Raw genomic sequence first — 27,559 nt, 5'->3', positions numbered from 1 at the left:
GTTGTACCACTGGTTTCATAGAAGATAGCATCTTGGCTAATGTCCTTGTTTAACGAAAGAAAATAATACATATACACACATATATACATGTTGTGATTTCTGCCTATATTTGGATAGACACAGTGAAAGAAAAACAGAAAAAAGGGCTAAATTAAGGCTATATGGCCTGGTGCATAGATAAGAAAATGGAGGACGTGTCACCACTTCCACCCAATACCCAGAAATTAAGCTTATATAGCCTGGATACAAAGTGGGCCTGGTTCTACAAACACAAACATAGCAGTGGCGAACCTTCACCTCCCATTCATGACCGAGCGAATTTGCTTCCTGTGACGAAACATGGCTTCTCCTGGAGTTTAACTCAAGTGAAATTTGACCCGCAACATTTGCGTATGTGTGACCTTGCCCCAATATTGATGACACCATCTTGCTCATTAGGATCAAGAGTTAGAGTATCTAACAGGAGAAGGAACCACATTTGCAAGGTCCGACATAAACATCTGCTCAACCAATCAGGAGTCAGTCTCAGCTGTCAATCATGACATTTTATCCGATTCAATAGCATTGAATTACTAAAGCTAAACTTGTAAGAACAATAGCATTGGAACAAACATCAGTGTGACAAGAACTACCGAAGAATATTGTTTCCTTCACGTGGTCAGAGGTGGCGATCGAGACAATATGATATCACTTTAGGAAAGCAGTCATGTCGTCTATCTTTACAGTCTGTGGCCCGGATGATCAGGAGTCAAAACAGGGACATGCTGCTCAGGGTACTTGTAATTTGCATCAGGTATAAGGTCACAGCAAATGAAATATAAATAATATAATTTAAAACAGACTTGAGGTGAGTGTACACATATGAGCCAAACACAAAATGCAGACCAGATATATCAATTTAATAATAATACAGTCTAATTTCAGTGTACTGTACAGACTTATAATAGATGTATCTAGAAACTGCATGGCGACATAGGCCTATGTTGGGAGCACTGTAACTGAAATACTGTCCTACCTGGAGACAGATGATGCACAGTATGAGGAGATATTGTGACAGAGACAGGCTCCATAAAAAGACAACAGGGGATGAGATCGATGAGCAATGATGTAGCCTCTGATAGCACACCCATGATGTGTATGGTATTTGAAAAGAAGATCCACTTGTTTCACAGATTTATTCTTGAATCAAATAGTTTTGATTTCCTGACTCTGACAAAGAGTGTTTTTTCAGACTTATATTTAGTGTTAATTAAGTTCTAAGATGTTTTTCTGAAGTGTTGTCATGACAATACTCCATAATAATTGATAGCTGCTAATAAAAAGTCGTGTCACTAATTGCCCTGCTGCTCAAGCAGAGTTTGACATGCTAAATAATCAATCAGCCATTTTCGCATTGGCACAAAGAGCTCCAGCTGTCTTAACACAGCATGTCTAGAATGATGGTGCATTCAGGCTGGAAATAATTCAAACAAACTACTCTCACCTTCAACCTCTTGGCCAAACAGCTTGGCATAACAAAATTAGGTCAGTGCCATTATCTCTCCAGAGGTGAACTGACATAGAAATGAAACACAAACTAAGAAGATAAACGTATCTTAATTAGATGTCTTCATCTGGTCTGAGAGACAAGGCAGCAGATGTGAGAAAAAGTGAAAAAGAAGGAGATGAGAGGGATTGAATCTGAAGAGAGTCCACGTGTCTTTGGTCTTTCTCCTTTTTTTTTTCTGGATCTCGGTTTTATTATTGTCACAAGAAAAGCTAAAACACTCACTGGGATGTGTCATTGTGGCTTGTGCATGTGCTGGTACACAGTGTGCATGCATGTGATTGTGTGCACGCGGCCATGTGGGGGCCCGGGCCTGTGTTTGCTGAGTGCAGGAAGACAGAGGAAGGAAAGACAGAAGGGCTCATTTCATTTATAGGTTTGCTTGGAGTTTTACTGTTTTGTTTTGGAAGACTCACAGTTCTCGTCCACTCTTTTTCACCATGACCTCACATGCCCTGCAGTGTGTCAGCCCTAACGAGTCGTTGAGCCTCTTATTCCATCTTCAAAACTTCATTTTCTTAAAGTAAGGGGAAAAAACGGCCAGCGGAGATACTTGTTTCCACTTGTTTTTGATGTAGTCACTTCTGTTTGTAACTAATTACCTCTCAGGTTTTGTGTTCAACCCTGTTTGTTTTGTTTGTTCGTCTGCAGATTTCCACAAAAACGACTGAACAGATTTCCACGAAACTTGGTGGAAGAATTGGACCTGGACACAATTTTGGCACAGATCCAGACAAAGGGACAGTTTCTGGAATCTCTTTACTTTCTCTTTTCTTTTCTCTTTTTGACATTATCGTAGAGCCTGTAGATACACTCAGTATCTAATCACAATCACATGCATGCACACTGTGTAGATACACTCAGTATCTACAGGCTCTCTACTTTTTGTTATAATAGCAGAGCCGTGCATTTGTTAGAATACTCTCTCTATGTTCCTCCAAGGCTTAGTGTAAATATTTAAGAAAAAATTATCAATTATCAAGAAATAGTGTGTTAATTTATTGCTCTTGCAGTGGAAGATGAATGAGTGTGTGTGTTTTTTACTCTGGAGACACAAAGGAAAGCAGCTTGTGGACAGTAGAGTTGCACCTCAAACTGCCACTGTGTCAAATGAAATACTGAAACTATGTTGCTCCTATAACTCCACTCAGCAGAATCTGCAAAAGCGCCCCTAGTGGCTAGTTCCCCAAACAACCATTGCTTTAAAACAAACATTAAAACATTATATAGGCCTATTTAGAGGAATGGCATCTAATAGTGTGTAGTATAGGTGTATTAGTGTATTCACAGAAAAAATGTCATGATGTTAATCAATACATAAAACATATAAAAGATGGGAGATCACTTTCAAATCTCACAGCTTTAACACAAAGTCAACACCACAAGGGAGGACTTGACAGAATCATCATATCATCCAAAGACAATTTGTTAGTTTAGCATTCTATCATTATTTTTGAATGAATCCCTCCAGAAACTTTCTTGTTTCCGAAGTGGAAAATTGCATTGGAAGGGCTTGTTTGTGCATTACAGCACTTGTGGGTGTGTAAGTGACTGTTGTGTGTGTAGGTGACTGTGTGTTTGTGTGCGTGTGTGTGTGTGTGTGTTCTGTAGTGAAACAGGGATTCCCTCCGGGCTGAGGCTGCCTGCTAAGTCGCTCAGGAGTGGTCAGATCCCCCCTCCTCCTCGTGCCATAATGAGATTAGTGCTGTGACCCTTCAGCTTTGACTAATCCCTCAACATTTACTGCATCATCTTCACATCTCCAAACAGAAAAGCACACAGGCCAGCTCAGGCTACATTGGGTCTAATCCACAGCAATTATGCTCAGAAATATACTGTATTTTCCTGTATACTACTAAGTGCAAAATTGGAGTCCCCAGTTGAGTGTGTATAGTCTAATTCTACTTATTTGGCCTTCACAAAGGGCAGCTAAAATCTACAACTACTGTGTTTAGTTCTCAGATTTAACAAAAGGCAGCCAGCTCAGCAGATGTTACTCAAAGGTGACCTAGTTAAAGGAGCACTGGTGTTAAGAGGAGTAGTAGCAGACAAGGAAAAATGACAACAATACGACAAATCAAGTCATTTATGAGCATATTCAGTGATGCCTCTATGTCCTTGTAGGGGCTTTAATCAATATTTTTTAATCAACAACAAAACCCGAGACTACTTGTAAGTCAAAGTGGTCACTTGTATAAACCCAGAGAAAATTATTACCCAACTCTGTATTTCCCTTCAGCTCTGCAGAGCCTTTTAGTCTAGAACTTTACTCTCCTGGTTCAACAACATTGCTCTCATGGTCTTTTTTTTTTCTTCAATAAAGCTGCTCTCCAAGAAAGTCAGAAACCTGTGGTGCATTACCTGTACCTGGTTCTAGCACTAGGACTGCATTTAAAAAATAATTATATGATGGAGACTCATCAAAAATCCTGGCAGAAGTTCAGATATATTCCAACAAAAAGTGTTAAAGCAAGCCTAACCCTATACTAACGAAAAGAGAAGAACAAAGAGGTGTGAGCTAATGGATGTCGATCCAAAAGTGGACCCACTTAGCAGCCAGCAGTTGGAAAACATCACTATTGCCTGTTTTTTTAAATGCAGGTAAACCCACTGAAGAAGGTGATTGACTTCTTTTCCATTGCCAGTTGAGGAGTTGAGCAAGATGTTAGTCGGTGCGAAGAAATCTTTTGACCTGTTGAAAAAAAGCTTAAGACTAATCCACAATATGTGCAATTGCTGAGACATCGTGCAAAGAAGGATGTCGGACGGAAGAGGGATTCTCAAGCTAAGCTCACCAATTTCATTAAGTTGTGGACTGTAGCTTTAAAATTCCCAAAGCTATATGGGCTTGTTTTCTGCAATACCTGCGCTAACCTACCTTTGTGCAAAAATGTATGTGTTTGCATTGGTTGCAGTTATTGTGAGATGTTCAGTTATGGATGCATGATGTGTAAAATATCTACTTTGCCGAGTTCGGGTTTTCCACAACATGCACAAATGCATTATTTTAAGTTTGAAAAGGCGATAGTTAAATATATGAGCTGCCCTGAGTCATGTCAGACCTTTAATCTGCGGCACAGTCAATGTGGACCTGCCACATTGTGTGACTGTGGACCCACTGGGACTGTTGTGATTCAGGAAGGTTAGCTGACTCAGGCTAACATAGAGATCACATCTATGAGACCGTCCTCTGAAATAAGAAGCACGTTGTCTTTTCATGGTGTTGTATTCTCAGTGCTTTGACCATTTTAGCGTCATTCATTTTTATTAGGTCGCAGGATATTTACGGATAAAAACAGACTGAGGTCGACCAAGGGTAATATTATTCAGGAAGGTGCAACTGTTTGTGTGCCAGGCGAGAAAGGGGCGGGTCACAGCTGGTGGTCCTGAATTTAAGCCCAGATATAACTGCTGACTCGTGTTTCTGGAGGATTTCATGGCACCCCTCTAAAAAAAAACCCACGCGGCTGTCTGGGCCAATCAGTCATATGACTTTCAAACTGGGTCTTGGGTGAACCAGAACACTGGCACACTGGAGTGCATGGTTTAATCCCAGGAAGTCTTTTCCCTCAGTGCACTGGTATCACGCTAAATATAGGAGTGTTGGGTATCAAGCAAAGTGTAACACCACTAGATACTGAGTGGGTTCAAGCTCTGTTCAGGTCAGGCGGTGCACTGTGTGTGTGTGTGTGTGTGTCTGTGTGTGTGTGTGTGTGTGTGTGTGTGTGTGTGTGCCTTTGCTGTCCTGACTTTACATTCAGTCAATGAAGAACGAGTAAAGTGGACGATACAATTTCAGCCATAACAATGTAATTTCATGGGTATTTCAAATTTTCTTAGTTTCCAGTTTTTCCACGATGCCTTAATATTGATCTTTTGCAAGAAATGTTTCTCTGTAAGAGTTTGCATTTCGTCTCAGCACCAATGTGCAAAGCGGCTGGGTGGTATTTACTTCTTGTGTGCACACATCTGTGGAGTGCCATGTCCATTAATCTGTACTTAGAATAAATACTCTATCAATCTGTCAGACGCTGATACAGTTTGGACAATAATGCACGACTTCAGTCTCATGTCAAGTGAAGTGAAAAGGAAAAGTTGGCAGGCGGCGAGGGCCAGACTGCTGAGGACAACTCTGTTATTTTGCGACTGTCTATTTTTTGTGTGTTGGTCTTGGCGTACAGTACGAGCAGCACTGGAGGCTGCTGATGGTACGGATGACGATAGAGGCCCCGTGAGCTCAGTGTGTGTGTTTGTGTGTGTGTGTGTGAGAGAGAGGGGAAGAGAGACAGAAAGGGAGAGTGAGACCTCCAAGGTTTTACTGTGGGATTCGTGAGATTTAAAGAATGGCGACGGACCTAGACGGAGATTACACTAAGCTCAGCAGTGACACACACATGTACACACACAAAGTATGTTCACACATCTCACAGGCAGATACAGTACAACTTCAGGCCTAAAGGCGAACGTACTGTGAATGGAAACACTTGGGAGTGAAGGAAAACAAACTTTTTTATGTTTCCCATAAATCCAGTCCTGTAGAAACAAATGGGTGCTATATTTTATTGGTAGCACACTTATATATACTACATAATACATACCTACACACACACACACACACACACACACACACACACACACACACACACACACACACACACACAGACATTTAAACATCTCCAGACTGTAACCTCGAATACTGAAGGACATCAGATGTTAAAGAAGCTCGGAAGCAGATGACATCAGGAAGGCAACTCACTGCCTAGCACACGCGCACACGCACACAGAGTTGTGTCTCCATGACTTCCAAAGACATTATATTGGCTTGTCATAGATTTGGGGGACCTACTCCAACCTTAATCTCCAACAAAAATCTAAACCTAACTTTAACTTTAACCTAAACCAAACCTCATCTTAACCATAAACCTAAACTTAACCTTGAAAATTAATGATTTAAGTTTTGCGGACTACCCGGAACACGCACACATACACACTCACAGATACACTATGCCACACCACATGCTAAGACCAGAATACCCTGTGCCCTTCACATGCACATTTGTCCAAAAGCACACACACGGACAGGCGCATACACACACACACAAGAATAAACCCACAACACAAACATAAATATACCCTCTGCCATCGCAGTCACTCCAGAGTCTCCCACTCATAGACACAAACAGACATCTTTAGGTGGTTGGTTTCTGTATCCAGAGAGACAGTGATGAAGCATTACATACTCACATAAGTATTTCAATATATTGGATATTATACTTAAAAGCAGCCTATTAGTTTAGCTTAGCATAATGACTGAAAACAGAGGAAAACTGCTTGCATGGCTCTGTCTGTCAGCACCTCTAAAGCTCACTAAGTAACACATTATATTTAATGAAATTTCCTAAACCAGACAGAGTGAGCAGCAATATTCTGCACACTACCAAAAATAGTCTGGCACATAACTACTATTAAACCATGACGAGTCATGGGTACACTTTGGATTTTAAATGAATTAAACAAATAATATATAATGTGAGTGATTCCTACAGGTGTTGATTGGTTGCCTTTGCCTGCCCGTTTCCAGTCCCTATTGTAAGCTCTAACCCGCAGTCTAAATCGTGCTTGTGTGTGTTTACTTAGACTGTAAAACTCAAACGTATTAAGAAATGAATCTATTGTTCAACTAATGACGTTGATTTCTGTGCATCACAGTTGTTGTGTAATTGCATTTGATCTGTGATAGTGCATTCTTATAAAGTGTGACCTGATTTTCTGCAGCATGTAGCCTGAAACAAAAGTTGATTGTGGGAAATATGTCAGTGTTCAAGCCCACATTCAACTGTGCACGTGTGAAACAAGCATTCTGTGTTTTCCCTCGCCTCCCTCCCCACCCTTTGTCCTCCTGTCTCTCTCACTCACTCACTCACTCACTGTCAGCCTGTGTGTCTCATTCTTGATGTTTGTGTCATTGTTAACTGATTCACTGGGCATGTGCAGCGGCGGTGCATGACAGAAATAAGACTTGAAAATGAAAGAATGTGTGAATGAAATGAGAGAGAGAGATAGAGAGAGAGAGAGAGAGAGATTTTAATTTGAGAAATTGTCCTGAAAATTGAGTGCAATTATGACAAGTCAAACAATAATGTCAATCAGATTACAGTATCTAAAACATTAATTTGTGGGTTTGATCAGGCAGCGAACTTTTATAAACATTCATCTAAATAAATTGGCTGGATTGGGTTTATAGAAAAATGAAGGCGAGCCAATAAGAGAGAGAAAGAGAGGCATAAAGGAGAGAAAAGAAAGGCGCAGAAAGAGTGAGAAAGACAAACACAGTAGAAACAGACAGAGAAACCAGAGCAGGACTTACAGGAGCCAAAGTGAGCAAACACAGAGGATATTGGAGGATATGTGCTGCTTGCTGAGTGGATTATAGCACAGTGAATTCAAGCTCTGACTCATACCACACTTACCCGATATCTTGATACACTTGTTTGTATGTGTTTAGGGGGATTCCTTAATATCTTTGTGAGGGCCGTTTTAAGCATAGACCCTACAAAGTGAGGACATTTTGGGGAAATTAGGACATTTTCTTTAATTTTTCATTGGTTTTAGGTTTTGGTTAGAGTTGGAATTTAGTTTGGATGGTTAAGGTTAGGGTAAGGGGCTAGGGAATTGAATATGTCCTCACTAAGATAGAAGGACAAACGTGTAAGTGTGTGTGTGTGTGTGTTTGTGTGTGTGTGTGTGTCTGTCTGTCGGTCTATGTGACAGATATAAGTCTTATACTAGCAACTTTTGTGTCAAAAAGCGAATGTGAAATACTGTATAACCCTACTGAATGCAAACAGTATGATCACATGCATCAGTTCGCAAAGTGCAGCCAAATTAATTTCTAGTTGAAACTTTCAAATCAATATATTTTGAGAATGCACAATATAGTGTAAAAGAACCACAGCTTGTGTTGTTGTTGTTAAAAGAAAGCAGCAGTTGTAACTGTAACACTTTGGCTTAACTTTCTCTACTTTCTGTCCTCACCTGGAAGTCAGCAGACCACAGAGCTATGACATAGCCCGAGGATCTACTTGCCAACTGCTGCTGCTGCTGCTCTGTCTGGCAGGTGCATTTCCTCCCCGCTTTGTTTTCCCCTTGTGCTTCCTTCCCTAAGTGATTTACCATTTCCCTGGAAACCGGCCCTCTCCCCATCTCCCTCCACACATTCCCACATTCCCTAAACCCATCATCTCCAAAAGCCCATGGCCGAGTAAGACGCCAAGCCTGTAGATTCTCCAGTGAGCGCGCTGGATGTTTAGCTTGTGGTACTTGTAATGTTTTATTGCATTATGTAATCGCCTCAAAATGATTAAAACAGACCAGCCTGAAGTTTTGTGCAGACACATTCGGGTGCATGTATGAACAAGCCCAGACTCACACGCGTGCACAGGCAAACACACACACACACACGTAGGGATACTGTATATTTCTTACTTTCTTCCAGCAAGTACTCTGAGACTTGGGAAAGAAAGAAAAAAAGCCCAGACCGCAGTGAGTGGTGCCACAGCACAACAGTTGGTCAGCTGATGTTTGTCGGCATAATAGAGCCCAGGGAAAACCCTGCCACATCCACAGTAAGCACAACACTGTGACATATACACAGGAGCCGCCACAACACAGCAACTGATAACAGCAACAATGGAGACACACATCATGCAACAGGATTATGAAGCAATAAAAGACAGAAATAATCACATAATATGGAAATGTGGAGCCAGATGGCTGAGCCTGATGTCCAGTGTGCATACTTGTTATTACTCTCTGCTTATAGCAAACTGCAACAGAAACCAGATCAACTTTTTTTTAGCCCAGGGTCCCTTTCACCCAACATGATCTACAGCTAAAAGTTATTTATAGTTAAAACACAGGTTGGAGAAACACTACAGCAGTGGGAATGGAGAACAGCTTCAACATAGATGCATGTTACAGGCTTGTTATTCCACCCCTTCTGCTGCTCTACACCTCCATCCCTAATGGCTCATCAGATGATCTCTCCATCTCCCACAGCATTAAGTAAGGCATGACTCATGTGGGCGCGATGCTCTCAGTGTCTCCTCAGGGTCTCAGCTACTGGTGTGGGTAGAGAGAAAACACTTTCTCTCTGCTAAATACAGATGAGAACCGAGAAGGTTGCCTTCTTTTTGGACCTAAGGTAATGCTCAGATCATGAGAACAAACACATACATAAACACATGTCAACTGTTTTTAGATTGGCAAAGGAAAAGCGAATTTCTGTCAGTGTAGTGTTAGCTAGAGATAACTAATATGTCAGCAATTTGGTAATATTTCACGCAAACAACAAAATGTTAAAGGGTGGCACTGCTGTTCCCAATTACAACAGTAGAAATCTCGTAAAGCATTTAAAGAACCATCATGTGAACGAGTGCAATGAGTTCATATGATGGTCAACGGCCAAAAAGGACAAACTACAGCACCAAACACCGGAAACCGCAATAAAAAAGACGTGATGAATCCGACCAAGACAACCCAGAAGCAAGACAAATGACCTAAAATGTTGTGTTCATTGTTATGTATTCCTCGATTTATATATTTGTGTTATTTTTCAGTTATGAAGGTCACACAAGAAAAAGTCTGTTGCATGTTATTTATTCTCTGTATGTATTTGTTTCTCATAAGATTTAACCTGAGCCATACAACAAGGATGGCAATCATCACTTCCATACACAGTCAGTAGCATACAGCTGTTATACTACGTTGTATGAGTTGTTATTTTCTTAAATATATGGTATCGCATCAGAACTCGGTATAAGCCGATGCGAAAAGTCCAGCTATCGGAATTGGTATCGGGAATCGCTATTCATAAGCACAGAAAAATGTCTTTGTTGACTCACACACAAGCAAACACACAAATCATAAAGCGACAGCTCCTTGAGCTGAAGCCACAGGTGTCGACGAGAACAAAGTGTTAGGAACAGTAAGTGATGCTGAGAGGAGTAAATATAGATTTAGAGAGCAAAGCATGCAGGCCAGGAAAAGAATGAAATGCAGGGGGTTAAACAACAGAAGTGCAGAGTGTTTGCGTGTAATCAGTCGGGACATGTTGAGAAAAACAGAAATGGGGACAAATGGACAATGTAGGGCAAAGTAAAAAAAAAAAGAGGATGAAGAAGCAATGGAAATTATGCCAGATTGAAAAGTAGTTAGTAGCATGTTGGGAAAGGATAGCACAGATGCTAAAGGACAGCGTTTTAGCAAAACCATATAATGGGTCTGGAGTTTTATGACTGCACAGCCACAGATGTTCAACTGTACACCACTGCCCGCTCGCAGCTTACCCCACACCCACTGAGCATTATCTCCCTGTCACACCATGCCATTACCAGGCCTTATCTCCCACAGCGGGGGGAACAGCACCACAGTAAATCGCTGTTCAAACCAGCTGTGTTCATCTAATTCAGAGGCATCTCAGGCCCAGAGTACTGGTACTACCACTGCACCCCCACTGGTCGACCCAACATCGAGCGCTGACTGCTGCTTTGTCACTCAAGACCACCATGTCAGTCTAAGCTTATATTTACAGAGATTTTGATCTGTTCAACCCTCACTGATTCCATCAAATCCTCAAAATATATCATTACAATGTATAAATACAATTACCATAACTCTTCTTTTGTAAACGTGGTGTGAGGACAGACGTATTTGGTGAGTTGAGAATCCTGTGCTGAATGGGAGGGATGAGGTTGGACGGACAGATGAGCGAAGACAGATGAAACATTTTCAACATGATGCTAATTTGTTATGTAAAAACACAACCACACAAAATCAAAGAGAGTCAACCTTTACTTCACCTCACCCTCCAGCTCCCGCCTCTCCTTCACTATACTGCAGGGGGTGGTTAGAGATGGATAATTAGGGAGCAGAAATCCAGCAGGGCAGAGGCCAGTTCTTTTTGGGTTTCTTTCGTTTTGAGTGGGGAAAAAAAAGCTAAAATCCACAGCTCACTGCCAAGGGATTGAACGTGCTCCAAAACACATGCAAGCTCTTTTGTTCTGCACTCCAGCTCTTTTGTTTCACCTGCTGTACCACTCATTACAGGGAGCTTTACCTGTCAAATAGCATAGCCTCTCCTTATTTGATAACTTAAACTGTATTTAATTACCGCATACCCTTTCACTTGAGGAGAGGCTGGGAAATGAGACACATGGAAAGAAAAAACACTTTCTGGATCCTGGAAACTTTCTGTCACAGTTACTTGTATATAAAGCCCGTTTGCAATTGAAAGAGGATGAAGTTTGTACTCAGCCTGTAAGTTTTATATGTGCTTTCATCATTTCTACATTTGAATTTATTCATTAGACATGTTTTGTATTTTGTTTTTATGTCAAATGTAGAGCAGATAAACGAAGTAATGAAGATCATAAAAACAAACACTAGGTACAACATAGCTAGAGCTGACGTCACTTGTATGATCAAAGATTTGTTCTTATAAAACATAGACTGTTTATAAAAATGGACGATGCATGTCCACTTCTTTCTACTGTGCGAAATTGAAGCCAAAATATCCCTGCTATGGGTGCTTCCATCTCACGCTGATGAAATAACTTGGAGCCAGAGTCTGCACAGAAGAGATCATGGAGTCGAACCACAAAAGGCAACTGTCAACAAACAACTCTAACACTAGTGGCTACCAAATGAGCAGAGTGAAACATTTATCAGCTAAACTTGCCTTATATTTCTGGGATTTAGTTAGTTAATGTTTAGCTCTGTATCCAATGGATTGTGTAAATAGGTTCATGCAAAACACTGTCTCTAACATAGTTTGCCTGAAACATAGAACTGACATGTATATTTTCTGACTGTAAAATGTCCAGCTGAGTGAATACATTTGCAACAAAAATAAGATAAGGGTATCGTATATCTTTCAGTTGATTATAAAATATAATGAATAGGTCTATATCTAATATGTTGCTAGAATCTGTTGTAGGTGACCCTTTGACCTTTCCTCAGGAGACATTAACCATACTGCCAACAGCCAAGATCCACATTCATGCTCCCAAGAGGATCAACCCTTTACATTTTTGACACTTTAATGACACTAAGCCATGTCGTAAACTAACTGTCTAACACATCAGTTCCCAAACTGGTACGCAAAGTGGTTCTGGGGGTACGCGGGGAATGTGCACAAAGTGTAAATCCCGCAGAGGATCGAACTGCGTGCACCGAGGATTACAGTAGACGGTTTGATTTAGCATGGGCGTGGACCAGCTAGCGGTTTAAGACGAGCCGCGCGGCATCATGGGAGATGAAGTTTCCAGATGCGGCTAAGAGTGTTGGCTTCACTGCAGAATAAACTACAACTCCCACGCAAAACAAGGAAGTGTTATAGGCTGTATATGTGCGCGTGCGAGGGGGGGGTGAGGTGGCGGCGATTACAAACATGAAAAAAAAACAGGGGGTTACGTAGCTGGAGATTTAATGTCTGAAGGGTACAGGAATGTAAAAAGTTTGGGAGCCACTGGTCTAACACATTAAGCAGATGATTGCTCTTTTTACATCACTAAGTTAGATGCAGCCACATAATAGCAATGATTAAATCCACCTCTCTAACAAAGGAATGACATTGAGACTTCATTTCTGTACCACCTATCAACATTATTCCTTCCAGTTCTCCTGTCTTCTTCAAATGACCCCTTTGGCACCCCTTACTTCCTGTAACACATTTAGCAACTGGAGGTTCAGCGCTGCGCTGCCTTTCTCCCATGCTTCTGTGCTGTCAACACATTCTAAAGATATCACCTCCACTTTACCCCTAGCACCTCTCTTCACCCTTCAGCCGCCGTCCACAGCGAGTGCACTGCAACCCTATATACAGTCTATGGCTGCATCGCTAAAATTAACCCTAAAACAAACGGTTCTGATCTGACAAGACTGCTGTACACGGGATCGACTGAGAGAGGGTGTGTTAATATGGGAGTGAGAGAGGGCACACAAGCAGATTTTGAAAGACAAAAGAACAAATTAAAATGATGAGGCTCAGGCCAAACCTTACTCAACCTAAAGCTGAGGATACTCAGGACAACATTAATACCCAAGTCTTACAGTGGGAGTTATGCAGTAAGTGCTGGATCATCAAAGTGCGACGATTAAGTCAATACACAGGACAAACGTCTTGGCATTTACACTATTGACATTTCCAAAGGGACAATTTCGAGATGGACTTGGGATCTCACAGAATTGTTCATGATCAAACACGACTCCAGGGCAAAACAAATGGGGGTGATGGACAGCTGGTTGCACGTTGGGTGTGTATACAATGTTTTGCAAAATTGGCTGATATATTCTGGAACATATGCTGGAGGTGACTTGGTAATAAAGTTGTATTCTTAGTCTTATACAGGTAGCTGCTGCTACAAGCTAATTCTATTGTGATCATTAGAAATGCAATCATTTACTTTCTCTGCCCTTCCAATGCTAAGCAGATACATTTTGTATCCTTACTGATCACTGTCTCTGTGATGCCTTACACTCAGCTCACTCTCGTTAGGGTTTCAACTCAATGTTCCATTTCTGCTGATTTCACTCTACTGGATTTCAAGCAGTGAATACCAAACATGTTAAAGATTTACGGTTGGAAATCCGGGACACTCAGATCCAATCAGTTACATTAAGATTATCTCTGTAAATGCCTCCAGTTACACGGTCATTTGGGCAGATGACCAGACTGACCTCGAATATGGAACAACCTGGCAGTTGTCGTAAGGGGCGTATACAGCCATATATCTGACACGTTATCCTCCAGTGTGGGTCTGGCATTAGTCGTGCCAAGAAATGCCAAACAAAGCAGTGTTTCTATTAGTGGCCTTGAAATAAGATCAATAAACGACTGAAGAAGGACGGAAACCTTAAGATCTTCCTAATATTTGACCCTAATACAATCAAATCCTTATCTTTGCTGATCAAGGCCGTAGATTAGGATAATCTGTAAGGAATTGATCCTTTTTTTTGCTTTAATCATAGATAGTAAACATTAAGCATCATGCGGCATCATCAGCGATCTACGTTGTATGCTTAGTTCAAACATGTGATCCTCCACCGACCATCTTGTAAATCGTAGATCCTTGATTATACAAATAATCTTTATCCTTGATTGTGACAGACTTTTCATTTAGTGGATAGTACGCTGACCATTACTCAGGCGATCTGAAGGTCAGGTCTCTGCAGGATTACAGAGCGATGAAGGGCTCGATGAGTAGACAGCTGAACCGACTCACTGCAGCAGCAGCAACTGAGAGGGGGGTGGGATCTCTGAAGGAAATGCCTATCTTGGACTAACTCAAGCTGTCTGATTATACATGTGTTTAATGCAGTTGAATTACAACCTGCCGCTCCAGAATATCAGCTTCGCTCCCGATCGGATGGCTGCTTTGAATCTGTGCCATGCCTACTGGTCAATACAGAGTGCGGTCAATACAGTGAGCAAAATCATTACGCTTTGGCCCAGGGCAAAATGTCACTCGTGCCATTTGATAGGAAATGCATCTCGTGTTGTGATAATGCAGCCTTCAATATATGCTCTCATAGGAAGCTGGGTTTTAAAATAGTAGAGACAAGCAAATATAGTAGTATATAAAATTACCTGTTGCCAGACCCATTAGTGGCATGCATTTGGACTTTCTATTATTATCACACACAATATACATATAAGTATTTATATATTCACATGTTTTCTCTCCTTAACACCCTCAGCCCCACTGAGGGGGTGACCTTTCACCTCATCACGTTCTCGACGAATGAGGGTCACTAATTCTAGAATCCAGAATTAGCACTGCTATCACTGGCATGGAGAATGTTAACCATGCAGACTATAGTCACGGAGGAAAGGAATGAGGAGCACTGACTCAAAGGAAAGGGAGACTAAGAAACAGACTGTGTGTTCGCCATCCTAGCTTATCTTGGTTTTTGGTCATAAACCAGAGAGAAACTTTGATGTGATGACCGTGCCACATGAGTATTTAAAGTACCATGATGTTATTACAATTGGTCCCGAGGGGGACATGGATTTTTGTACCAAATTCAGAACAATCAATGTTGGTTGCAGAGCTATTTCAAGCTGGACCAGGGGACAGAGTGAGTGAACTCTTTCCACTTTAATGAATATATGCCAATGGGAAAACTCTACAGATTTAAAGGTTATCTTTGGTTTGGGGCTATGGAGTATTAGGACCGCCTAAAGAGAAAAAAGTCAGAGATTAAAAAAAAGTAAAGTCGAATTTTAGACCACTTGTCATTTTAGAGGGGAATATCAGATGATCAGCCTATCCACTGTGTTAAAATGAGGTATATGGAAAAAAAATTTAAGTTATACTTCAGTATAAGTTTCACAAACGACAACATGGCCATAATACTCCACTTGGAATACATGGGAGATTTGGTTGTCTGTTTTCCCATCATAAAGCACGTTTAATTGTGTAAGGCTATATGACAGAGATATAAACATGCTGTAGTATCATGATTAAAAACATTTGATGGATCTGTGTTGAAGGTCTGACCTCAGTATGTACCATGTGTAAACCCCTGGACAGCCATTTGAACATTCGGTACAGTGTGTACTGGTACTTTCTGATTTGTCAAACTATGCATGTGTGTGTGTGTTCCCAGGGAGAAACATTTTTTTAAGCACACATAAACATGTCACACATGCACTCACCGATGCAGGAGTGCACACGGACTGTCAGCTGGGTCCGTAGAATAACACTGTGCTTCTTCCCTCTGGCCCTAAGAGACAGAGAGATGGAGAGAGAAAGACAGGAACGACAAAGGGGATTAAAGAGTTACATTTTATTCAAAAACATTTTCATGAAAGTAGCTGATTGAATTTAACAATTTCACCTAAGGCCAAAGCGATTGTTTCATTTCAGGAATCAAATGTAATTTCCGTGGCTTTAGCCAACAGATTTTGTAACTTGTGTGAAGAAAAATCTGATTTCCAAACACAATATGACACAAGGGTTTGTTATGATGGACCTTATTATGGCGCAAACCTGCTGGCATGACGGGAATGGGGAAAACAAATGGTGGCCTGCATTAGATTGGTACCCCTATAGTGATACACATCTGAGCCTTGAGGATTTAGACAGCAGAACTGCCCAGGCAGACACAACACACTAAACACACATTCATACACCTCTGCAAACCATCATGCCAATGAGCACACATTCATACACACCGTAAACTTCGGTGGAAAAACAAAATGAGTGCACATAAACAATAGAGGAGAGTATGATGGTATTTTGAGTCAAACTCTCTCTTCTAACCTCAGACCTTATCATCCGATCTATAGGAGCTCCCATCAATAACATGCTGATAGCATCCAGCCCAAAATACTCTGATAACACACACGGTTGGAAGATACTCGTTATGCATAACATGTAGTAAGGATAACACACACCCAAACAAGAGAACAGCTGGCCTCATGTAATCCTGTTGTGCCCTGTTATCAGAGTTGCTCGGTAATAGAGCAACATGTTAACTAGATCTGTTGAGATACAGGAAATTTGATGGTAGAAGAAATTAGTTTTCCCTACCAGTCTGATCATGTATTGTGTGAGGAGGACAGTTAAAGCAAAAATGCAGAAAGAGTCAAAGTGGATGTAGGAGAAAATCTAGACTTGTAAACACAGAGAGCGGGTGAACATAACGTGATTTTACATTTGTGTCTATATCTGGAGGGACAAAAAAAGGAAGCACAATCTACAGCAGTTTTGACACCATCCTCCTACAGTGGAGGCAGACTGAGCTGTCCTGTCACCAGAGGACTTTGTTTACTGTCGGCTGTGGCGAGCAGTGTCCAGCCACAGCTGGAATCTCAACACATTTTTGATGCTTGGGAACGTAAATTCGGAGTGAAATTATGTCCATACCAATGTGATGTTTATCAGACTCTGCTGTCTTTATAGTTAAAGGCAAGATTCAGTTTCCTAATTCCTGGTTGTCAGTAAAAAACTAGAAAATTCATCCATCCGTTATCGATACTGCTTATCCTTTGAAGGTTACAGGGTAGCTGGAGCCCTGCTGACATTGGGTTACAGGGGGGTGCACCCTGGACAGGTCGCCAGCGAATCACAGGGCCAACAGCATAAAGAAATAAAAAAGCATTCACAGATTCACTTTATCAAATTAGAGTCTACACCTCATCCAATGTCTTTGGACTGTGGCAGGAAGCCGGAAAACATAAAAAGAACGGAGATTCTAGCTAGAATTCTATAATTACATCAGCAGCTGTCAAAAACAGCCTGTGGTGAGGGTGTGGGGCTGAGGTATTAGGTGTGATCATTTCATTCATTTAAGACACAATATAAATAATATGAGAGGGAGGACAGAACAGGCTTGGTAAGAAGGATCCATCCTTAGCCTCTCTTTGCTCTGGTAAGGGGTCAAACCCAACCCAACGTATGAATCACTTCCTGCTGCCAGTACAGTGTGACCTCGCTAAGAGCTTCCGTTTGATAGGATGACAGACAGGCACGTCCAACTCAACCAGTTCCACAAGGTCTCAGCCACCCCAATACACAAACACACCGTTATTAACCTGTCCATCATCTGTCAAAAGTCTCACTAGGCACAACAAAGACGCACACACATGCACACAGACACACAAATAATCGTGCCTATGGAAACAAGCGCAATCAGACACAGAGAACAAGCAGCTCTGTGGGTCCGCCATCACTTATCATTCTTCTGGCCCCCAGTCTCCAAACACATCAACATACCACACACACACCATCACAGACATATGCAGCCACTTAACAGCTGCATTCTCTGTTCTCGGAGCTCTACGTGACAGTGCTGTGTGCACACAAAGTGATTTCAGGTAACACAATACTGCATTGTGTTGGAGGCAATATCTGAGAACTGAGTAGTTGTGACCTAGTTAAACTCAACAGGACCGTCTAGTGCAATTAATCTAGCTCTTCACACTATAAACTATAATCTTAATAATGTCACACTATGTTTTCAATTATTTATTATGAAGCTAATTAGCTAATATTCACCGCGAGTCAGCTAAGTAACAAATGGCTGGAAAGTTATCTGGAAAACTATACCCAGGCTATATTTTGTTAACTTGTTAACATTAATTAAAATGTATTTGCAATTTAGCTAGCTTACTGGCTAGTACACAGAACATATGAAAAGATTAAAAAAACAAGCTAAAAAAACAAGCTAACCGGCTAACTTTGCTTGCTAGCTAGATATGTGATGGCTAGCCATAGCATTTCAGAAAAAAAATCTGAAGGTGACATACCTTTGGAAAGAAATTAAAGGGATAGCTTTCTGAACATTTTTTATTCACTCATAATCTACTCACCACTATTCCAATGGACGGCTGTGTGAAATGTTTGAGGACACAAAACACTTTTGGAGTCTCAGGGGCAAACAGCCTTGAAGCCAAATCCAATACAATTGAAGTAACAGGGGACACCATATTCAAACGTTAAAAAAACAACAGGAAAAAAAAACAGAAAAGGCCTCCATACTTCTCGTGTGGTGTCATCAAAGTTTTTGTAAGCCCCGACATTCAAATTTGACTGCACTGCACAAGCTAGCTTGCGTGTGCTCGCGAAAAGGAACGCAGCTCCAGGCAGGAGGATATCAGAGGACATTTAGGGTAAAACATGATGTAAATTACGCTGTTTCAAGTCAAATTTGAATGTCGGGGCTTACGAAAACTTGGATGACACCACAGGAGCAGTACGGAGGCATTCCTTTTTGTACGATTAAAGACATAGTCCCCAGTTACTTCAATTGTTTGGGATTTGGCTGCAACGCTATTTACCCCTGAAACTCCAAAAGTCTTTTGTGGATTTAAACACCTCTTCATTGGCATAGTGGTGAGTAGATAATGAGTGAATTAAAATATTTCTGTGAGCTATCTCTTTAAAGACAGATTGTTCGGTTATTTATTTACAATAGCTCCTCAGTCCTACTGTATGCTGATGTAAAGACTGATTCAATTAATAATAAATACCCCCTTCTAATAAATCAAAAATAACCAGAACATCTAAATGACTTGACTGATTGTATTTGCCGGTTATTGCATATCCAGGGTCAGTTCGACGTTATTCACTGACATATAAACTGTCCATAAAGATGGATGACACATCTCCGTTTTCCTCACCATCCACAAATGAAGCCAAAATATCCCAGATAAGAACGCTGCCATCTTGTACATTAGGAGCCACAGTCAGCAAAGTAGTGATTGGGGGATGTAGCCATGTGCTCGACCAATCAGAAATCAGACGTAGCAGTCATGTGGTCCATCTTTATAAACAGTCTCTGATAACGACAGTTAACATACAATCAACAATCAACCTATAAATCAGCTACTAATCAAGCTGGATCATTTTTAGTTTTTGATTAATTATAATTAATTATAAATTTGATAATTATCATACACCTGTCAACACTAAGGTTCTACTTCGCACAGCTTTCAACATAGGGCTATTATTGCGGCCTAAATCTAGTAAATTGATGACAAGACATGATATGTCAGGTTCCAGCTGGCTCATCACTTCTGCTACAAAAGTTTCTGTGGGAAATCCTGAGCTGGATTCAATTTTCCATTTCTGCTGTTGACCCAAAGAGAGACAGCAGATATGTGAGAGACCGAAAATAATTCTCAGCAGTACTGTAAGAAAGTGGTCGTGCTGTGTCCTCGAGCATCCAGAGTTGACAGGTTTGTGAACTGTGAAACTCTTGTCACAAAGACGACCAGAATAACAAGTATTATAAGAGTACAGCTCAGAGCGGGGAGCTGTTGCTGTGGAAGGGAGGGCACATCTGTCTCGCTTTCCAAAGGGCTTCATACTTTCCGTGAACTTGCGCTTCCAAGAAATCCATATCCAGCGGCTTGTGATTCTTCCCCATTTCATAAGAATGGAGAAGCTCAGAGAAATGAGTGTGTGTTTGAGGGAGAGAAGACGCGAGGGGACTCAACACTTAAATGATTCGAGGTGTTTTGACGGCGACGAGTGGAAGTGTGTGAGTGTTCTTTTAGAGGTGTGTGTGGTTGCGGCAGAGATTCTAAACGTGAGTCACTCTCACCCTGTGTCGTCCTGCTGAAATCCCTCCAGCTCGTCCCTTTGCTCAGCCAGAGAGGACTCCAGATCCAGATAGGTGCCATTGTGAGAGAGCTGCAACGTACAGTCATCAAGCTGTGGAGAGGGAGAAATACATATTTTTTTAATCCAAATGTTTTTAAATGAATGAAATAGGCCTGATATTGAATTAAACCGAACTGAAAAACTCAAAGAGAGAAGCACTATAGCTGCAGTTGCCCCCACTTCAAATTGGCATTTAGATTAGATTAGATTTAGAATCAACTTTATTGTCATTGCACAGTACAAGTACTAATACAACGAAATGCAGTTTAGCATCTAACCAGAAGTGCAAAAAGAGGCAGTAAAGTGCAGAGTATTGTGCGTATTTAAAGTGGAATGTAAATAAATAGATATGTACAGTAAGAAATACATTAGGGATGGAAAAAAACATTGAGTAGGAACTTGGACATCCAAGGTGGCATGTGAAATTTCCCTGGCTGTGATGTACAATGGTCTCTGGGCTCACTTTTGTAATGCTCCCACACTAGATCTCCGAACATTTCACAGTATTCACACCCTTAAAAAACAAAACAATTTCAGCCCGTAAAACTAAGCCAGTTTACAGGGTAGGCGTTTGAACAAGAGTACGTACAGTGGTCCATGTGTGTGGGGGGGTAGGGACCATATGCAGTGTGGCTCTGCTTTTACCATTACAAAGCTGTTAAGAGATTTAACTACTAGAGACATTGCCACAAAGGCTGGAGAACATGAAACCAAAACCAGAGGGGGAAAGTGAAGAAAGAAAGACAGATTGTGTGCATTTAAATAGCAGCTGTGAGGAATATGACACTTAAATGTTATGAAATCACGTATAATACGAAGCTAAAGCACGTTTAAGTCAATCACTGTCATCATATAGTCCTGTTTTTCACCTCTCTAGAGCTGATCAACCTTACTCCAAAGTCATCTGCAATAGTTGATCTTGGGTAAAACTGCAGAGCGGCCTATGTCAGAATTGACCCACTACGCTGTGTAATGAGAAACCCCGCTGAGTCTGAGACCAGGTGCACAGTAATATATCTGCGCACCACTGGCAGCGATGTTTATGGGCACTGTCACAAGCTGATAGCAGGTGCAAGCTGCCATCCCAGGGAGACGTCTCATAAAAAGGTAACGTTATGATGTCGAAGCAAACAGTGTTAAAGCTGCTGTTGTACGAGATCAGAGCCCTGAGATAAATTAGCATTTGGCACTTCAATAGTACGGGTGGGTTTTAATCAAGCCCGGCCTCTGGTGATTCGCCAAACCACCAGCCGACGAGCCCCTCCACCCTGTGCTGCATGACAACACTTGCTGACCAGGCGAAGACCACAGATCACAAGACCCGCTGCTGCTCGTCTGTCTGTCCCTCCCTTTCACTTGGAAACAGCCAGACGGACTGTCGGATGAACTCACAGCATAAATATAACCCTGCTATATTTGCTCTGCTCTGAGGCAGCATGCACACAGGAGCTCAGGGGTGGGGGTTTCGAGGCTGGGAGTGGATTGGTGGGGTGGGGTGGGGGTGTAACCGAATATCCCAAAGTGTTTCAAATGAGGATCTAAGCAACTCGATACTGCCGATGAACTTTGCAGAACGACTCTGGCGTTTATTCTTTAAGTCATCTTTACTTCCACCAACGAGGTTATGTTTTGGTTTGTGTTTGTTTGTCTCTCTGATATTTAGCAGGATTACACAAAAACTACTGAACGGATAATGAAGAAACTTGGTAGAAGGATGCAATATGGGTCAGAGAAGAACCCGTAAAATGTTGTTACAGATCCGGCTCCAGATGTGGATCCAGGATTTTAAATGGGGTGTCTTTCCACATAACCATTGATTTCTCAGAGAACAATTCATGGACTTTGCCGATAAAAAAAAGGCATGTTTAAAGGACTGATATCTCATACCAAACACACAAGGCAAACCCCCAGAGAGGAAAAGTTAGGAGATCCATCAACTTAAAGCAGTTTGTTGTCCTGCAATCATGACTGTCTGTGCAATACATTGTGCGTATCCATCAACTAGTTGATGCGATATTCATTCTGGACCACAAGTATTGGACTGACCAACATTGCCTGCCTGCTTGCTAGCCTGACCAGAAATTTGAACCCATAAAAGAGAAATAACAAGGATTCCAGTGCAACTAAGGGCCGTTTCTGTAGTCTAAGCCAAGTTTCACCTGCTATTGAATCCAGGTGCAACGTCAATGTTTTTATTCATGCTTCTCGGGCCAACAAAGCATGTCAGATTTGCTAAATCTGGTTTGAAGAGGGCGGACGGGGACAGTGGGTTGTGTTAATCACGCCTTGTCCCACTTCCCCAGATATTGACTGTAGGAATAGGACAAAAACACTTCCTGTGCCCAATCTGTCAGCGTTATTCAGCGTTTTCATCAGTATTCCACCCATATGTCGCCGTGTCCCTCATCCTTTTAGCGTGTCAGTGGAATTATCTCTCCCGGCATTCTCATCCAAAACAGACCCATCCTCTAGTATCTCCACCTCCTCTTTCTGCTGCTCCAATTTATGTTTGCACATTACTCGTATAAATACAGCTTGGACAGCAAGAGGTGATCCCGGACCACTTTGAAACTCAATATGTAAACAGCTCCCCCTGCATAGGGTGTCTCTTTAGCAAAACCCTTGGATTGGGTAATAGGAGTAGTAACATAACAAAACAGATCATGCCGCGTAAAGCCGGGACCGCGGCGGCTCCAGGAGGAACCACAAAACCCCTTCACACTCAAGTCTCCGGGACGGGCAAGGCAAACACTCGAGTGGCTCGTATACTTTACACCCATTTAATCAACTTCTCCCAGAAGAGCAAACCAAAGGGAGGGGGAAAAAAAGTGGATGGTGAGGGGGAGTAATTACGTCCACGTTAAAACAACACCGAGCCTGCTGGCGATCACAGTGGGACGACAGTTAACGATGCCCTTACGTAACGTGGACGATGAGATTTTAAGAACCTTTTTTGTGTGTCGGGTTCGGAGCTGGAGGAGGATCGGCCCCTTTGAAGGGTGCGGGGGAGGGCGTGTTCTACACAGCCATTAAATCTCCCAGTGTTGCTTTAATGGGAAGCTTTTGGTAATGAAATAAAAGTTAAGCTGTGAAGTCTAGGCTTTGTTGTTTTTTTGGAGGCGGAATGGGAGTTTTCCTTTGTACAACTGTAGCTGCTTGACTTATGGCGATGCTTCTGGGTTCTAGTGTAATTTATCATTTTTAGACCTAGTGTCTGAGCTTTGTTAAAATTATTTTCTTAGCTTAGTTTAGCTTAATTTAATTCACACAACATTATGACAATATACATAGATGAAATATTTATATGCACATGGGGTGTGGTGGAAACCGGTAATGGCTTATATGAAAACCACACCCAAATATAACAATAAGCTGAAAACACAAACAAACTAAATCTTGAATACATGCTCTGCATTATAAGTAAAGAGAAACTTTGATACATATTACTATAACAGAAATAAAATACAGAGAGGGACAAATATATATAGATGAATAACATTATCTTAAAGAGCTTATTGTTATTGAAAATCAAATGTGCAAACAGTAGAACATTTCTAAGTCTCTTTTTGTACAAGGACAGTGACACAGAAGATTGTGCTTTTATTAAGAGAAAGTAATTATATGAATATTATTGGCATGACAGAGATCAGCACCCCTGGCTCTGACACTGTCAGTTTGATATGGGGAAATAAAAATAAGCAGATTATCAAAATGATCCGCCCGGGACAGACGTACTGGCCACAGGCTGCCAGTTCCAAATACAGACCGACAGAAGTTTGTAATATTACTAGGTTGGAACCGAATTGTGAATTGTTGTCGAATATATGTTGTCTATATCTGAGTTTTGTATATCGGTTCATTTCTTAAAGCTTAAAAGGTTAAAAAAAGTATTGTATCTTCTATAGGAATCCAAAGGCAACTGCTTTGTTTTGCAAGTTTGGACAAAATGACACATCCCATGCTCACTGATTTAGCCCTGGCAACACATCCTAACATTGTGTGTGTGTGTGTGTGTGTGTGTGTGTGTGTGTGTGTGTGTGTGTGTGTGTGTGTGTGTGTGTGTGTGTGTGTGTGTGTGTGTGTGTGTGTGTGTGTGTGTGTGTGTGTGTGTGTGTGTGTGTGTGTGTGTGTGTGTGTGTGTGTGTACATGGTCAAGAGAGGTGGAAGAGGAGGACATGGAGGAAGAGGTCAGGAAAACCACAGCACCCAAAAGTGAGGAGAACAAAGTGTCGCAGGGATCCAGGGCCCCGGCCACAGGAATTCTGGGACAAGTGACCTATACTTTACGTGCAGCCATACACAGAGCACCACCATCGCAACATAATAATACAGTGGGCATTTTTCTCAGAGGAGATCGCAGAAGGTTGAGACAAAAGAGAGAATCACTATCTCAAAGTAATCAAGGCATATGGTCCAAAACCAAGCACTTTTGATATTTTCCAATAACATAATGACACTGAAGTCTTTTAAGCACCGTCATTTGGATCTTGACAGTCCACTGGGCAAATTTGCAAACAGTCGACTTTCATCCCTATAATCTAAGAGCAATATCCCTTGGCCATCGCACACAGACGCTTCTCCTGATGTGGACAAAATTGCAAACAGGAACCCAAGCTGTGCCATCTGTCCTTGTATAGGTTGTAATCATAAGCTTGTCTGTGCTGTGGGCCATTTTTCATTTGTTTTGTGGCTTTTTAGAAGATGGGGCAGCGAGAGACTTGACTCGATCTGGAAAACCACTCGGCTGCTGAACACTAGTTCGCTGTCAGAGCTCTGTGCCAGCAGCTGAACTCTCTTTCTCTCGCCGTCTAACTTTCAACTGTGTTCAAAAGTCCAAATTTCCAGCTTGAATGGAACATCTTGAGGAATAAATGATGTGGTCACATGCAGTATCTGTTCTACTTCTAAGGCCTCTGTGGGTGTGTTTGTGCGTCTCACTCAATCTTGTCTGTGAGGCTGCTTTTTCTTTAATAGATCATCCCTAAAAACATACTTTTACCAGATTACATTTAGTTGTTTTTTTGCTGTTACCTATAAGATAGATAGAAACTGTCACTTTTCACTGTTTGCGTGCTGGACGGTGTGTGCAGAGCTGTATATAAACAGTCTATGGTGCAGAGGGACAAAACTTTTCGGTGCATCCTTCCTGGTTTATCTGCAATGAATATTTCATAGTCAATGTATTTCATTAAATGAAACCATTGTCTTTGAGTTTAGATTTTGTATTATATCACTTGTCATTTTTGATTTTAGATTCTGTGTTAAATCATCTGCTCTGTTTAACTTCAAATTACACTGTGTTAGTTCGCTTCTTGGTTTTGATGTTTTCTATTCTTGGTTTTATTTGTCCTCTAGGCACTTTGTAATGCTTTGAATTGTGCCCAATATAAAAGTATATTTCTTTCTGGATTGTTTTTAACACTGAAAAATCTCTTCCTCTTCATCACTTTCCCGGATCCATCATCAGCATCTGATCAATCATCTACTGTTCGTGAGCATCTTTTAAGTCCTGGGCTTTTACAGCCGTCACCTGTGGGTACAGTGAGGCGACGCAGGATATAGCTGCAGTAATGCCTTTGCAACCACCTGTCACAGTAACATGCAAAGCAGGGTGCAAAACAATGCAGCAATAAACTTGGGACGATTTCTCATTCAACAGCAGGGGTCAAAGGTTAGCATCCTTGCTCCAAGGCAACTCAGCAAGGTCAGTGTGTGCCACTGCCAGCGTGGGATTATTTGGTCTGAAACAAGTCATGTTTGATGTCAGTTCCGGGATGTGAGGCAAACATTTGCAGCCTTGTGTCAGTGCAGAGCAAGAGTCACTTGTAGTTGCACGAGTTCCCAAAATAGCCTGAGAATGGTGGGTATGGAAGTTTACTTGAAGGAGGCTCGGGGGTGGAGAGCAACCTTGAAGATCGCAAAGCACACTCACATTGAACCAATGTATTGACAGAAATTGGAAACATCAACCCAAAGGTATATGTTTCTATTAGAATAACATGACTCCTGTAGGATTTTATTGGTTTCATATGGTTTTATGATGAGATATTAACATTTGTATGATTGATATATATGACATATTCCACCGGTCGAGGCAGGTACACACCGAGTCTGGTTCCAGAGGTTTCTTCCACGTTTGGTTTCTCTCTAAATCGTAAGTTCTCGATCATATGTAAAGTGCCTTGACATCCAGATACAACTGAAGTGAAGTGAGTGTTTGAGGGAACAGAAGTGAGGGGTGGGACAGGTCCTACCTTGTGCGGGGCTCTGAGGAGCCGGTGGACCCCTGCTAACTGGTTGATGAGGGGGATGTCCTCCCTGAAGGTGTACAGCGGCGGTCGGGTCGGCTCGGGGAAGTTGGTGCTGTTGAACGGATCGGTGTCGTCTAAAAACTGAACCCGGCACACAAGCGTGGCCATGGCGCATCCATGCAACTGGGACGACGCAGAGCCGGAGCAGCTGAACCCGCTGCGCGCTCCTGGACCTCTCCCCTCTCCGGTCTCCCTCCTGGTAACGACAACAAACCCCGAGTCGCCAAGTGTGTGTGCGCCCTGTGCGCAGCCGGCTCCCTCCCTCCTGCGGGACACTGGAGGTGGCGTACGGGCGGAGGACGGTGGCACAGGCAGCCGGTGATGGTTGGTTGGTGTCGCCTCCTCTCTGTGGATGTCGTCCCGGTTCTCTGGTGCCGCGGTGTTATTCTCGGAGAGGCAGGTGGTCGGTGGTAAGAGACGGGAGGAGGCAGCAGCAGCAGGCGGACTGACTGCAGCTCTGTGCCGGAGAGTGACGGATCAGCGCAGCTTGGGACAGTCTGCTGTCTGAGTCCCACTAAATCCTCCCCCAC

The 27,559-nt window shown here is 42.0% G+C and overlaps 1 protein-coding gene across 1 annotated transcript in view; it reads right to left on the bottom strand.

The window, feature by feature from the left end:
- fhod3a (formin homology 2 domain containing 3a) overlaps positions 1-27,163 on the bottom strand; it is a 53,993-nt gene extending 26,830 nt beyond the window's left edge. The window contains exons 1-3 of the mRNA XM_053446760.1: positions 26,973-27,163; positions 20,660-20,769; positions 16,266-16,333 (exon numbers count right to left, since the gene is read on the bottom strand). Of these exons, the coding sequence (XP_053302735.1) occupies positions 16,266-16,333; positions 20,660-20,769; positions 26,973-27,137 (343 nt within the window). The 5' untranslated portion in view covers positions 27,138-27,163. The remainder of the gene's footprint in view (positions 1-16,265; positions 16,334-20,659; positions 20,770-26,972) is intronic.
- Between the last annotated feature and the right edge of the window lie 396 nt (positions 27,164-27,559).

Source organism: Pleuronectes platessa, chromosome 18 (genome assembly GCF_947347685.1).
Source record: "Pleuronectes platessa chromosome 18, fPlePla1.1, whole genome shotgun sequence".
Classification (NCBI taxonomy): domain Eukaryota; kingdom Metazoa; phylum Chordata; class Actinopteri; order Pleuronectiformes; family Pleuronectidae; genus Pleuronectes; species Pleuronectes platessa.
The sequence above is the reverse complement of the archived record's forward strand: the minus strand, read 5'-3'. Positions and strand labels throughout refer to the sequence as shown.